This window comes from Diabrotica undecimpunctata, chromosome 3, assembly GCF_040954645.1.
Source record: "Diabrotica undecimpunctata isolate CICGRU chromosome 3, icDiaUnde3, whole genome shotgun sequence".
NCBI lineage: Eukaryota > Metazoa > Arthropoda > Insecta > Coleoptera > Chrysomelidae > Diabrotica > Diabrotica undecimpunctata.
The window spans coordinates 90,600,278-90,614,391 of NC_092805.1; the positions used below are offsets into that span (position 1 = coordinate 90,600,278).

Here is a 14,114-nt window from a genome sequence, read left to right on the forward strand (position 1 = left end):
TAGCGAGTAGAAGTTTTGAATAATCTTTAACCTTTTTAGCACTGGTCTGGAATATTTTCCCTATAGGTACCAAGAATCACTTACAAAAGATTATTTCAAGTTGTTCAACTTCTTTTGAGAATACCTCTCTATTTCTGTTAAGTATTTCTTTTAATACTTTATATTGTATAAATAATATGAGTTCAATCTTTTTTATATAGGTAGTGGATACTTGTAATATATATTTCAAAGAATTTATTCTAAGTCTGTTGAAGTCGAAATCAGCTTAGGTAGTTGATAAGTGAGCGTATCCGCCCATGTGGTCAAATGATATGTTTTCGATGCTCACTACAAACAGAAAAGCAAAAAGTATTCAAAGTCACCTCTTCAAATGCAAAACCAACCTACGAAGTTAAGTTAAGTGAAGCTCCTCTTTACTTAGTCTTTTGGAATCAATGTAAACTGTCGGTCCCGTATATGTGCATATACTTACCTATGTATGTATAAGATAGATTTATGCAAAAATAAACAGCTGACACCCGAATTGGGTGCGGTACCACAAAAAGAAGATCAAATTCACATGTAGAAGGATGGAATGGGAATAGTTATACCCAATCTTAAGTGAAATATTTTTAGATTTTTAAGTGGCTAAATCTGATTCTTATTTCTGAGCTGCAGTTCCGATTTAGATAAACTCATCAAAAATGTCTAACATCTGATCATTCGGATTCTGAGCTCAAGACTAAGATTTGATCTTGTAAAAAATGTTTTATGTTGATGAGTGTTTTTCTCGCTTGTTCGATTCTTGATAGTATTTATTTTTTTTTGGGTTACCCTGGCTGTTGATATTTGCTCCCAAATATTTTATGGAAGTTAGCTGTTCTATTGTTTCTCCCTTGGCATACAAATGTACGTTTAGTGGTATCTTTTAAAATACTACAATTTTAGTTTTGGAAACGTTTAGATGTAAACCGAACATTTTGCTATGACGAACTACCGCATTTATTATATTTTATAGTTCTTGTGCGTTGCTTGCTATTAGTACAGTCTACGCTGGTTCCGTTAATCACGATTTCACTTGGACCTCGTCCAATGCTTCTCTGAATATAGATTCCACATATAGATTAAATATTAACGGTGATAAGACGCAACCTTGTCGCATCATTTGTTGGATTCGTATATCTTCGGATGTTGTGTGCTCTATTTCAATTGTTGCCAATATGGTTCTGAGATAATTTGCAAGTCTTATTCAATTCCAGAATTTCGATGATCTTTTGAAGGTTAATGCAATCAAATGCCTTTCGATAACCAATAAAACATGTATATACATCTATATCATGTCTCTGCATCGTTATGTTTAGACATTTAAAGCAAAAAGAGCTTCTTGTGTTCCCCATCCGTTTCGAAATCCGAATTAAGTGTCATTGATCTGAACATCACATTTCTTGTAAATTCTTGTATGGATGATTCTGAGAAAAGCTTTAAGGACCTGAGACATTAAGCTTAATATTCTATAGTCACTGCATGATGAGGCATTGGATTTTTTAGACATTTGGTCATGTTACGAATGTTGATTTTAGCCAGTTTGATGGTATTTTACCTGTGTAAAATAGTGTTAAAAATTAATAATTAATACTGCCAGACTTATTGAGATTTAGATAACTTTTGTAAAGTAACTTTAATAATATTTTCACTCTTGATTTTTTTATATTATATTCACGGAACTAATGCAATGATGATTGTAAGAATCCACACTAATTGGAAGGGCCAGACATTCCGCCAAACGCACACAAAAAAATCGCTATATGTATATACATTACTTACAGTACTTACTTTTCTTAAAGTATCTTATTGCTTATTTTTACATATGTTTTAGAAAATATAAAAAATTAATTATTAATACTGCCAGGCTCATTTTGTTGGCGGTAACTTTTACCAGACGCTTAAGGCTTCCATAAAAGAATGTATATCTTTACTTATAATCTCTAACAAAAATTAAAGAAAATTAAAGAAATTAAAAAAAAATTAAAACAAAACAACAACAAACAAAAACTAAAAACAAAAATAAGAACTTGTAAAAATGTCCTTTAGTAAAGGATATTAAAAATGTAAAACAAAAATTACAAAGTGCAGAAATTCACGATTTCAAATAATAAAAATTGGTTAGGCGAATAGATCCAGTAATCCGCAGTCCTATTTCCAACCACACATATATACTTATATTCTCTAACTAATCCAATAATTAAAAGTAAAAGTTCCCGCCGACGAAAGGTACCGTCTCCTCTAAGGAGGTTGGTAATCATCACAGCTATTTTCACTTTTGAGATTGCAGCTCTCAACAAGTCGACGGAACTGCAATTATACCACTTTCTCAGATTGTTGAGCCAGGAGATGGGTCTTCTTCCAATACTTTGTTTTCCCTGTATTTTTCCCTGCATTATGGTTTGTAGCAACACATATTTATCCCCTCTCATAACGTGGCCGAGATATTGTGTAACTTTCTTATTTTAATCGTATTCATGATTTCCATTTCCTTTGTCATCTTTCTGAGGACCTCAACATTTGTTACTAACTTATTTTTAATATTCTTCGTTAGGTCCACATCTCGAATGCTTCAAGTCAATCGCTCACCTCTTTCTCTAAGGTCCAGGACTCCACCCCATACAGCAGCACCAAAAACACATATGAACGTAATATTCTTATTTTGAGTTGCAAACTAAGGTCTCTACTGCATAATACTTTTCTCATCCTATTAAATGTTGCTCTAGCTTGTCCAATTCTTATTTTTATTTCTTCTGTATACTCGTTATTTTCATTAATAATTGTACCAGGATATCTGTATTTTTTTACTTTTTCTATTGGAACCCCTCTTATGTTTAAAATGTCTTGTTGTTGTGTTTTGGAAATCGTCATAAATTTTGTTTTGGCAGTATTAATCATTAATTTTTAATATTTTCTAAAGCATACGTAAACATAAGCACTTGGACTTTGAGAAAAGTAAGTACTATTGTATACATATCGCAAGCTTTTGTGTGCGTCTGCGGGAATGTTTGGCCCTTCCGATTGGTCTGTTTGCTTACAAAAATTATTGGATTAGTTAACTGAGTATCATATATAAAAATCAAGAGTGACAATATAAGTAAAGTTACATTATTTGTTTTTTGGAAGCTTTAAAGAGTCTGGTAAAAGTTACCGCAAACAAAATAAGTCTGGCAGTATTAGTCATTAATTTTTAACATTTTTTTTAAACATACGTAAAAATATGCACTGAGACTTTAAGTAGTATCGTGGTATTCTTACCGGGGAGATCCTTCGAACAGGTTCCGGCACCAATTGTATCATTAACCCTGTTTGAAGTAGTATCGATGCACACTAGCCCATGGGGACCGACGTCTTTAAGTGCCCTTCCAAGCACGGTGAACGGGTCGTATCATTTTTAGAAATTAAAATGTCCTTTTGGTGCCAAGATGGGAATTCATCTAATATTTTTTGAATGCTGAGACTTTAAGAAAAGTTAAAACTGTTTTTACCTACCTTTACCACCTGGTAGGATGTATTGCCCGTTGGTCTAAGCTAGCAGGTATGCATACACTCAAAGTAAACGGTGTTTTTTTTAGTGGTATAGAACTGTAAAATGGAATAAAATAAAGATGATTTGTTTAAATTGACATGAAATTAAGTTTATTCGAAAGATAATCTTTTGGCATTATAATGATTTCTGGCATATGACCGCCACAGCTGGCTCTGACGTAGTCCAATCTGGAGGTCCAATTTTCGATGACTTTTTCCAACATTTGTGGCCGTATATCAGCAATAACGCAGCGAATGTTGTCCTCCAAGTGGTCAATATTTTCAGACTTATCGGCGTAGAATAGCCACTTCACATATATATCCCCACATAAAATCGTCTAGCGGTATTAAGTTGCACGATCTTATGGTCAATTAACGGGTCCAAAACGTGAAATTATGCGGTTACCAATCACTTCTTTCACTAAAACAATTGTGGCACGAATTGCGTTTTGCTGAAACCACAGCTCGTGCAGATCATGGTTGTTCAATTGAGAAATGAAACAAAAAGTTAGTAATCATGGCTCTATAGTTGTCACCATTAACTGTAACGTTCTGGGCAGCATCGTTTTTGAAGAAGTACAGACCAATGATTCTGCCAGCTCATAAAGCACACCAAAAACTTAGTTCTGGATGTAATGGTTTTCCAACATACACTTAAGGATTATCTTCACTCCAAATACGGAAGTTTTGTTTGTTGACGTAGCCATTCAACCAAAAATGAGCTTCATCGCTAAACAAAATTCGCTTATGAAAATCGGGATCAACGGCAATCTCGTTTTGGGCCCATTGCTACACGACGTCTCTGTGGATGCTTACTATCATTTAAGTAAACATGGTGCTAAAACATTTTATGGTCTTCTAAATCGAATTAATTGCTCTAATGGACGATTATGTTGACCATAAAATGAATGTAGTGCGCGATAGGTATTTCGAACAGAACCATGATTTTCGAAATAAATTTGCATAATTTGAAAGCGTTGTTCAGGCGTCAGTCTATTCATGATGAAATGACAAACTAAACTAAACATAAATCAGTTGACAGTTGTCAAAATGGACGCCAGTTAAAAAAATTTTGCTAACTTAAATTTCTATATCTCTAAAAAAACACCCGGTATAAACTAACAGTACGTTTTGTATATTTTATTTGTGAGAAAATAAATGACTTCTGGGAGCGTACCTTGATTTATAAAGAACAAGTTGTAAAATCGAATGTTAAATATTAACAAAAAAGTGCTTAAGTTTTTATTGAAAAAAGTGGAATAATAGTGGTGTTGCTTAAACATTTTTGATGTGGGTATTATCACATCTGTGATTTATATAAGGGGGATGAGTAAATTATTGAGATGCGCTCTGCTTTTATTTTTTAACAGAAAAATCTATACAGAAATATGAAAAAGGATATAATAAAGAGTTTAATTTACATTTTGAGAGTTGTTCTCAAGAGGTATTTGAATAAGTAATTTTTTTCTCCCCTTTTCTCTGGTTACCAAAAAAATCCTTGCAATTCTTTTCTATTTATTTTATATAAGTTTATCATTGTAGTTCATTATCACTACTACGCTATATAATTGTTTTTTCAGTTTTCGTTAAAAAAAAATTCGAAAAAAATAAAAATCTAATCCTAATCAACTGTATATAAATATTTAGTCACAGTTGCTTGATTATATCTATGTAGTTGTTCTTATTTTTTATATTGAATTTTAGGATACAATAGCGTAGGCGAAGGTCTTTACGCCGAGCTTGACAGAGAAAGCGAGTGTGAAGACAATGAACGTGATAGCAACAGTCCAGCCTATCAGAACTCTGCTTATACGGATCCCGATGCTCCCATTTCCAGCGCCCCCAGCAGTGCCTACTACTCAGACCTCTCCACAACTACAGTGCCAGAACGAGCCTACGAAATAGTTGGTTTAGTAACCATGCCTCCATGGGACCCCAGTCCTGGTTCTTGCGAACTCAGAAGACCGGTGCAAAGGCTAGCTGCTATTAGTGAAAGTAGTAACAGTGTACCATCGGACTATGTTTGACAAGTACTAAAATTATGTTTAGAAAAATTCAGTACAAAGTATGTGACAGATGTTGAATGTTATAAATATTATTTTAAACAATGTAGGGCGCAACTAGAAACTGTGATGACAGAAAATGTTTATCTTTGTACAAAGTAAGTAAACCAGATATATTTTTGTAACTTTATTTTAATTTTATTTTTACTGTGTGATAAAATATGCAATGTTTGAACTATAAAATCAATTTTAATAAACGGAGAAAATATTACGAAAATATTATAAAATTACCTTATTTTAAAACTATGGTTTCAGTTAGTTATAAAAGTAAAGCTCTTTTGAGTGAAAATATGTTCCATTGTTGAATACAAGTGCTCCATTGAATATGATATAGAAATGTATATTAAGTAAAAAATAACAACTCTATGTGGTAAAACACGCTTCTTCTTCTTCTGGTGAAATACATTATTAGATGTACGATCATTACATCAAAATCTTTCCTATTCTATGCCGCTCTTAGTAATTTTTGAACATTCGTTCAAGGTCTGATGTGATCTGATGATTACTCTTCTACTTACGCCTATACTGCCTTCAATTATTAGCCTTAGCAAGTTATATTTGCCATAACTCATTATGTCGTCTAGGTACTAAGTCTTTATTTTTCTTAATCGTTGCTTTTAATTCTAGATATCTGTTTATGTCGTTTAGTACTATTTGATTTGTTATTTGTTGTGATCTTAGCATTCTGCAATGGAGCAATATTAATTATAGATATCTATTTATGTTGTTTAGTACTGCTTGATTCGTTATATTTTGTGACTATGATATGCTGAGCATTCTGCACTATAGCCATATTTCAAAGGCTTCTAGATTTCTCATGAATTTAATTTTAGTGGCTTAACATTTAATAACTCTATTTCGGACGTCTAAGCTTAGTTTTCGGTTGTAGATAATTTGCTTCCAGTTGGAGTATATGTTTTTGCCGTGTACCATTTCTGTTTTTATTTTTATATCTGATTCTACTTGTCATTTAGTGCTATTCCTAAGCATCTAAACTTGTGTCAAATCCTTGTGAAATATCCTAAAGATCAATCAAGTGTACGACCCTACTACAGGACATCCAGACTAAGAAGTTAAAATATTCTATGATCAAATATCCTGTACAATCAAGGAATATCCTGGCCACTTCTTATAATAGGTGGCATCTTTAACACCAAAATAGGCACTAAGGAAAACCTCTCTAAAATAATATTGGGAAATTTTGGAAGCGAAGGCAGAAATGATAGAGGCAAACAGCTGTTAACTTTTCTTGGAAAACAATCTCTATCAAATGAACAGCTTCTTTAAAAAGACAAGGACAACAAAGAAGATATGCATGGCAGAGCCCTGATGGAAATACAAGGAACGAAATTGACTATTTTTTAACAAACAAAAAAGAATTATTTAAGACGTAAATGTGTTAAACCAGTTTTGTACAGGCAGTGATCATAGGTTATTAACAGCGAAAATAACGATATCGATCGAAAAAGAAAAACTTAAAATGATAAATAAAAAACAACCATAGAAATGGACAAAACCAACTAATATTCAAGGGTTCCAAAGACATAAGAATCTACAAAGAAGGAAAAACTAAACAAATAATAGAGCAAAATGAGGACATGAAAGTTTTGAGAAGGAGTGTGCAAAAGGGAAAAATGGAAATTAACAAACTAAGAAATAGAGTTGGAGGAGAAAATACGAACAGAGATGAAATATTAACAATAGAAGAAGAGTTCTACACAGAGCTGTATAGATAAAAAAAAGATAACAATCCGCAGCCTCCAACTACAGTAAAAAATTAAAATCAGATTTATTGTCCGATATAAGAAAATCAGAAATGAAATAGGCTCTGAAGAAAATAAAAATAATCGAATCTCAGGCAAAGATGAAATAGTGTCAGAAGCACTAAAAATTGGAGGAGATATATATTACTTGAAAAAATTTAACTACTTTTCAATATCTGCCTTTACAACGGCAATATTCCAACAGACTGGAATAACGCTACTATGATTGTATTAAATAAAGCAGAAGACAAAGCAAATTTAAAGAATTACAGACCAATTAGCCTCCTCAGTTGTTTACGCGAATAATAGTTAAGTGGAAAGAGAATAGGCTGGATTCCGAAAAACTTTCGAAACTAATGACCATTTGCAAAGCATAAAAACCCTAATACAGAAAGTAGTGGAATACGATAAACCTCTAGTATTAATATTTATCAATTTACATGGAGCCTTTGACAGAGTTGAGCTAAGCAAAATACTACAGGCGCTTAGAGAATGCAGGCTAGATTATAGGTATACAAAATTATTATACAATATATACCTACAGGCAACAGCAAATTACATACTAATAGTAATTGCATAAAAATAGAGCGGGGATTAGACAAGGAGACCCAATGTCACATAAGCTTGTTAATACGATGCTGGAATGTGCTTTTAAGAATTTGGATTGGCTGACAAAGGGAATAAAAATAGATGCAGAACGTCTAAACAACTTACGTTTCGCTAATGATATAGTCATAATAGATGACGATCCAGGAATGGCAAGGTGCAGGAACTCGTTGTGGCTACACAAAATGTAGGTTTAAATGTAAACATCGCGAAAACCAAAATAATGACTAATTAGATACCCAACCATAACATTGCTTATTCACTCTGTCTCCTGTTTAATAATCATTAAATTAATTTCAAACCGTAATTTTTTTTTTGAGTTAAATAAGAACATCTTATATATTTACGATATATGTAGACTTGCTTCAGGACATTATATAATTTTATCACATATAGTATAATATTCTGAGATATTTTAAACACTTTTGTGGTATGCAGAAACTTTATTAAATGAAAAATATTTATACTTTACATTCATTATAATTCTGTAATACTGTAAGTTTAATAACGCGTCTTCAAAATATTTGTCTAAAACTTTTATGGAAAAAAACACATAAGTTGTTAGTAATAAATTCTTTATTGTTAATATTTCTTCTTCCAAATTAAAAGGCGCTGTCAAAAATATATTTCAAAATAAACTGTTTTAGTAGTACTAAGCCAAAAAAGTTAATTTTAAAATACTGGAAAAACAACAAGTTCCTTCTTTTGACTTAATCTTTACTGCTGAGTTATTCGTGTACGTTATGCGCCTGAGTCTACTTTATTTACTCAACAGTTTTTTTAGGGATAGTTTATTTAATTGTGACATGTCAGCAATACAAAACTATAGCAAAAAAAGAATAATAAATTATGATTCTAGTCTTCATTAATGCCACACATTTCACCATAGCATCGTAATCATGACAACAAATAAATCTCTCTAGCTAATAATTTCATCGTTAAAATAATAAATATACAAGGATATTAAGAATAACTGAGATTCAAAAAATAATCGAAAAGCGGAAAATTATCGTTCATAATCGTCTTACTGATCATTATTCCATTGTAAAACGATATCTTGTTATTTTCAGTGGTCTGTCTTCTACTTTATTCCACTGTTTTTATCGGTTGCTTAATATCTCTAGTTATCAAAATCGATAAAATAAAGAATAATCGGAGTAATAAAATCAAAGATAATTAAAATGCATCAATAACGACAATTAGAGAACTCAAAACTTGATGAAAATAACTAACTCTGTCTCCAAATTTAAGAAACAATCTATAACTATAGTTTTATATTTAAATATGTCCAATACACCTTATATGAAAATAAAGGTTTCTGCATAGGTACTCTTATCGACATCATCTTGCCAATGTATGTGTACTTATAATTGTAGAGTTCATTTATACTTACTATTTAAATGTCTCAAAAAGGTTTATTGTAGATATTGTATAAACATTTAATTTATAAACAATGTATTAAACATTCCACTAGCGTAATTGTTATATATGTGCAATTCAAAATGTCATTATTTTCATTCACTAAACCTAAATGATATCTATGAATTTTTCTAAAACTTATAAAGACTTCTACAAAGCTATTTTGTTTTAAGGAACAATATTTTGCATTTTTGAATATTATCTTATCTTTTTCTTTTATCTTGTCAGATTTTCACCAAATATTAACTTAACACTATTTTAATATTTTTCTGCTGATTTTCAACCTAAGTATTTAGTTAAACGGAAATAACTTAATTAATTCGTCTTATCCAAAGAAAATATCAATAAAAATTCAGAACGACTCATTAACCCCACTTAAAATACATACCTACAGGCCTTAAAAAAGTCGTAAGAGATGCTTATTAAGATAGCAAAGGAACTGTATTTACCAGATCAGTCCAAATTTTAGCATAAGCTGATGACGTGGACATTATAATAAGAACCAGCGCGAGAACCACGGAAATCCTAATCGAGCTAGTAGCAGCAGCAGAACGAATAGGATTACATATAAATCAAAATAAAACTAAATGCATGCCGACTATCACAAATACGAGAGCTGGAAATGTTGACGCAGATCTAATTGTCAATGGAGGTGTACATATATGACCTTAAACTGCAGAATAATCTACAAGCATAAGTTTGGTGGAAAATATATTACCAATATAATCAAGCGAAACCGTTTGTAGTGAATGGGACAAAAAAGTGACCAAATTCACTTTATATTTGAGATGCGCACAAAGAGAACGGAACCATAGACCTCGTAAGCGAGACAGGAAACGAATGTACACACCGTGCAGATATTTTACTTGGCGAGCCGTTACCAAAATAAAATCCAGAAAATTCCGGTTTACCGAACGTCAACACCAGTGCGCATCCAAATCTCAAATACTAAGTGAATTTGGTCAGACTGTAGACCGGACCACGGAACCGAACATGAAAAAGATTTTAACATCAAAGTGGGGCAGACCAAAGATGAGGTGGATAAACAGGTTAACACAGGATGCTGAGAAGATCGATGTTGCCAACCGGAAAATCCAAGCAAGGGACAAACCGAAGACTCTGATATCACAAATATCATGATATGACAGGATATAAAACTGAAAGCTCTAGTTTGAAATGCAAGATACTTAACACATTCTCAAAGCAATAATGTAACAAAATACTTTGTTGAGGATCAATTATTATTAATGAACGAAAATACTGTAATTAGGTCTTGCTTTATAATTATTTGTTGCTATTAATGTTAGTAATACCATTAACGTGAATTTATTCTGGTACCTATGTATATCAACCATCTATTGTATTATTTATGTTTAGTGAAAATTAATATGAAATAGTTTCTGTATATTTTGAATATTGGCAATATTCCAATAATTTGTAATAGAAGTAATTCGATATAAACCTACAGCCCTGTATTTTCAAAACTGCCTTCAAGTTGGTAGACATTTATTATATTGTAAATTTAATAATTTTATGCATATGTTTAGAATCCATTGGTCTTTATATTTTTACTATATCAATGAAACGACAGGTTTGTAGTATGGTTTTATCAAATCTAATATTTTTAATATATGAAAAATGTCAATAACTTTTTAATATTATAGCTCGTCTATGTAATTACAAGACTTGTGGAGGTAGGATACTAAGTTCTTCCCAACTTATATATATATATATATATATATATATATATATATATATATATATATATATATATATATATATATATATTTATTCTGCTTGCATTCATCGTTTGCTTGGTTTGAAAATTGTGGAAGATACAGATTTAGACAAAAATCTGAAATTTTGGTTTCGAATACCTAGAAATCTTCGGATTTCTATTTTTCTTACTATTTTATTAGCACTTCCTTCAACGGAAAAGATTTGATTTCACGTTCAGGACTTCTACCCAGTCGCTCTGATGAGTCCTGCTAGGACGAAATACGTATAAGCGAATTGCAGAGGCACTATACGCGAAATCAAATCTTAACTGTCTTTTCTATATCTTTATTTACTCGTATTTTGAGTATAAGAAACTAGTTCACGAAAGGTTCTTGTCCAGATGAATCGATATGTCGTGGAATGCAATTTTAGATTCTTTATGTTGGCCATTCATCGTCTGCTTGCTTTGAAAATTGTAGAAGGCACAGATTTAGGCAAAAATCTGAATTTTTGTTTTGAACACCTAGAAATCTCCGGATTTCTACTTTTTAGATATATATTCATATTTATTGTAACGTCTTGTTTGACATGGGGTATCCTCGTGAAAAGTAAATTTGGCGACTTCTTCAAAGTTGTACATCCTCTTCTTGCTGTTACATTTAGGGTATTTCTTTTTATAAAAAATGTATGTATACACGTGATGTATTTTTTCTTTACTTCATTTATTTCTCAACCCATTGTTTTTGCGACTTCCTCCATTGCTTGTATCGCCTGTTGCAACTATTTCTTACGTCTACTTAAAGTGATAAAATCATCAGCAAAATCCATATACTGATGTTTCCTATTATACAGTACATATACTATATCTATTCAACTTAGGCTTTCTCAATATTTTCTCTAATACAAAATTAAAAACCATTTCAATGCTATTTTTACGTTCACTTTAACTCTGTCTAGTTCTTCTTTTTGTTATTTCTGTATCAGGTCGTGTTTCTGGCGCCAAGTAATTATTGGTCTGCCTTTCATTTCTTTACCGATATTTCTATTACTCCATATTGTTTTATTCAGGCATTCTGCGTCTCTATTTGCTCTACTCCCTTCATCTCCTATTTGTGCTTCGAGCTTTCGGTAACTAGACAGTGTGATAGCCAGATATTGAAACTTTATCACTGGTCCTATTATCTGTGGCCTCCATATCCAATTTAAATCTTAGTAGACTTTCTGTTATACCATGCATTTTGTCTTTTTTGATAAAATTATTATGTGAATTTTTTTTGGCAGTTATACTAAATGGTAAAGCATTCGTTATAAATCATCTTCCCTTTTAGAGATTAGAATTGCATCGTCGAAATGGCAGATTATTTAAAGTTGTTTTTCTTCCATTTTGTATCCTTTTTTCATCGTTACTTTTTTTAAAGTGAGGTACTTTAGTGTATTAAATAATTCCTTTCTTCTACTTGATGATGGTTACTTTCAACTTGTATATCTCTTAAAGTAAAAATTTGGTCGACGACAAAATCCTTCCCCTCCTAAATCCAAATTGATACCTTCATATTATGTCTTCCATTTTTTTCGTTAGTTTTTTTCTTTATACACGTCGATAGCACCTTTTATCTATATTTATTATTATAGGGGATTAATAAAGCTTCATTTCAATTTCTTTGCACGCGTTGTTATGTCCATATCTCTTTTACCAAATTGCTCTCATCTATATTTCAGCATTTCTGCAGTTACATTGTCCTCATCTGAACTTTGTGTTGGATTTCAAGCTAATTAATATTTTTTTAATATCTTCAATGCTTGTTGTTTCTTCAGTTTCGCTTCTTTGTATCTTTACTTCCATGTTTATTCTCCACTTCTTCTTCTGTATGTTCCTCACTTATAAGTTCTCTAAAATAGTCACCCCAATTTAATGCCAGTTCTTTTTCAGTAACTATTGGTTGTCCTTCTTTATATCTAATACATATTGTTTCGCCTTGATATTCCCTTCTTTTATCGTTAACCTTTTAGTACAAATTTCTTTTTGCTTTTCTGCTGTTATTTTTACATATTTTTCTCTATTGAGCATATCTTTGTATGTTAGTTCTCCTCTAAACGTAACTTATTTCTTTCATCCAATTCTTTTCAGCATTCGTCATCGAAGCATTTATTCTTATTTTTAATTACTTTTTGATTCAAATTGTTCTATATATTTTCTATTATTTGCTTTACTATTTTTCATTTCTGATCTATATTTTTTGTTCTATATTTGTTGATTTTACTAGATTCCTTGGTTATGAATAACTTGTATTTTTCCTTTCCTCCCCTTCTACTATTCACTTTCTTTATTTGTATGTCTGCCGTATATTCCTGCTGTTATTTTCTACAGGAATTACAAGTTTTACTTAAGTAAAAATAGCAACTCAATTATTGCTAAGTTTGAGTGAATATCCGTAAATTAATTAAATAAGAATCTCAGTTAAATGAGAAGATAAAAAAGTTGTCTGTACAGATGAAGCAAATCGCAAAGCCTTTACTTTGAAAGTACACCTTTGTACTAGGATTTGATCAACATAAACCTATAGATTTTGAAAGAACAAAATCTATAAAAACTAATATGTAATACATAGACGATTGTTATATTTTTGGTAGTAAAAGAAGAGTTGTGTTTATATGTCGAATATAGATGACAAAACTTTATATGATTTTATAGTTTTATATAGGTCGGTACTGATAAAATAATACAGATCTAAATTAGAAAGTTCCAGATTTCAGAATAGAAATAAATACATTTAATACTCCACACCTATTATTCTTTTAGAATCCTTAGTGGATATCGTTATCATTTTTTTTTATTTAATATTTTATACCATACACCATTTGGCTTTGTATTTGTTTAAATGTTTGCTTATATTGATCAACGGTTCATCATGCATAAGGATGTTATAACGACATGGCATACAGTTGACGGGTTCAAAGTTCATCCCTTTTGGAAATAGGAGTAGGTAATGGATGG

The 14,114-nt window shown here is 31.4% G+C and overlaps 1 protein-coding gene across 2 annotated transcripts in view; it reads left to right on the forward strand.

Moving 5' to 3' along the window:
- LOC140437038 (uncharacterized) overlaps nt 1-11,128 on the forward strand; it is a 390,144-nt gene extending 379,016 nt beyond the window's left edge. For both annotated transcript variants that reach the window (XM_072526272.1, XM_072526271.1), the window contains exon 5: nt 5,254-11,128. In XM_072526272.1, coding sequence (XP_072382373.1) covers nt 5,254-5,576 — 323 coding nt within the window. In that variant the 3' untranslated portion in view covers nt 5,577-11,128. The remainder of the gene's footprint in view (nt 1-5,253) is intronic.
- The last annotated feature ends 2,986 nt before the right edge of the window (nt 11,129-14,114 follow it).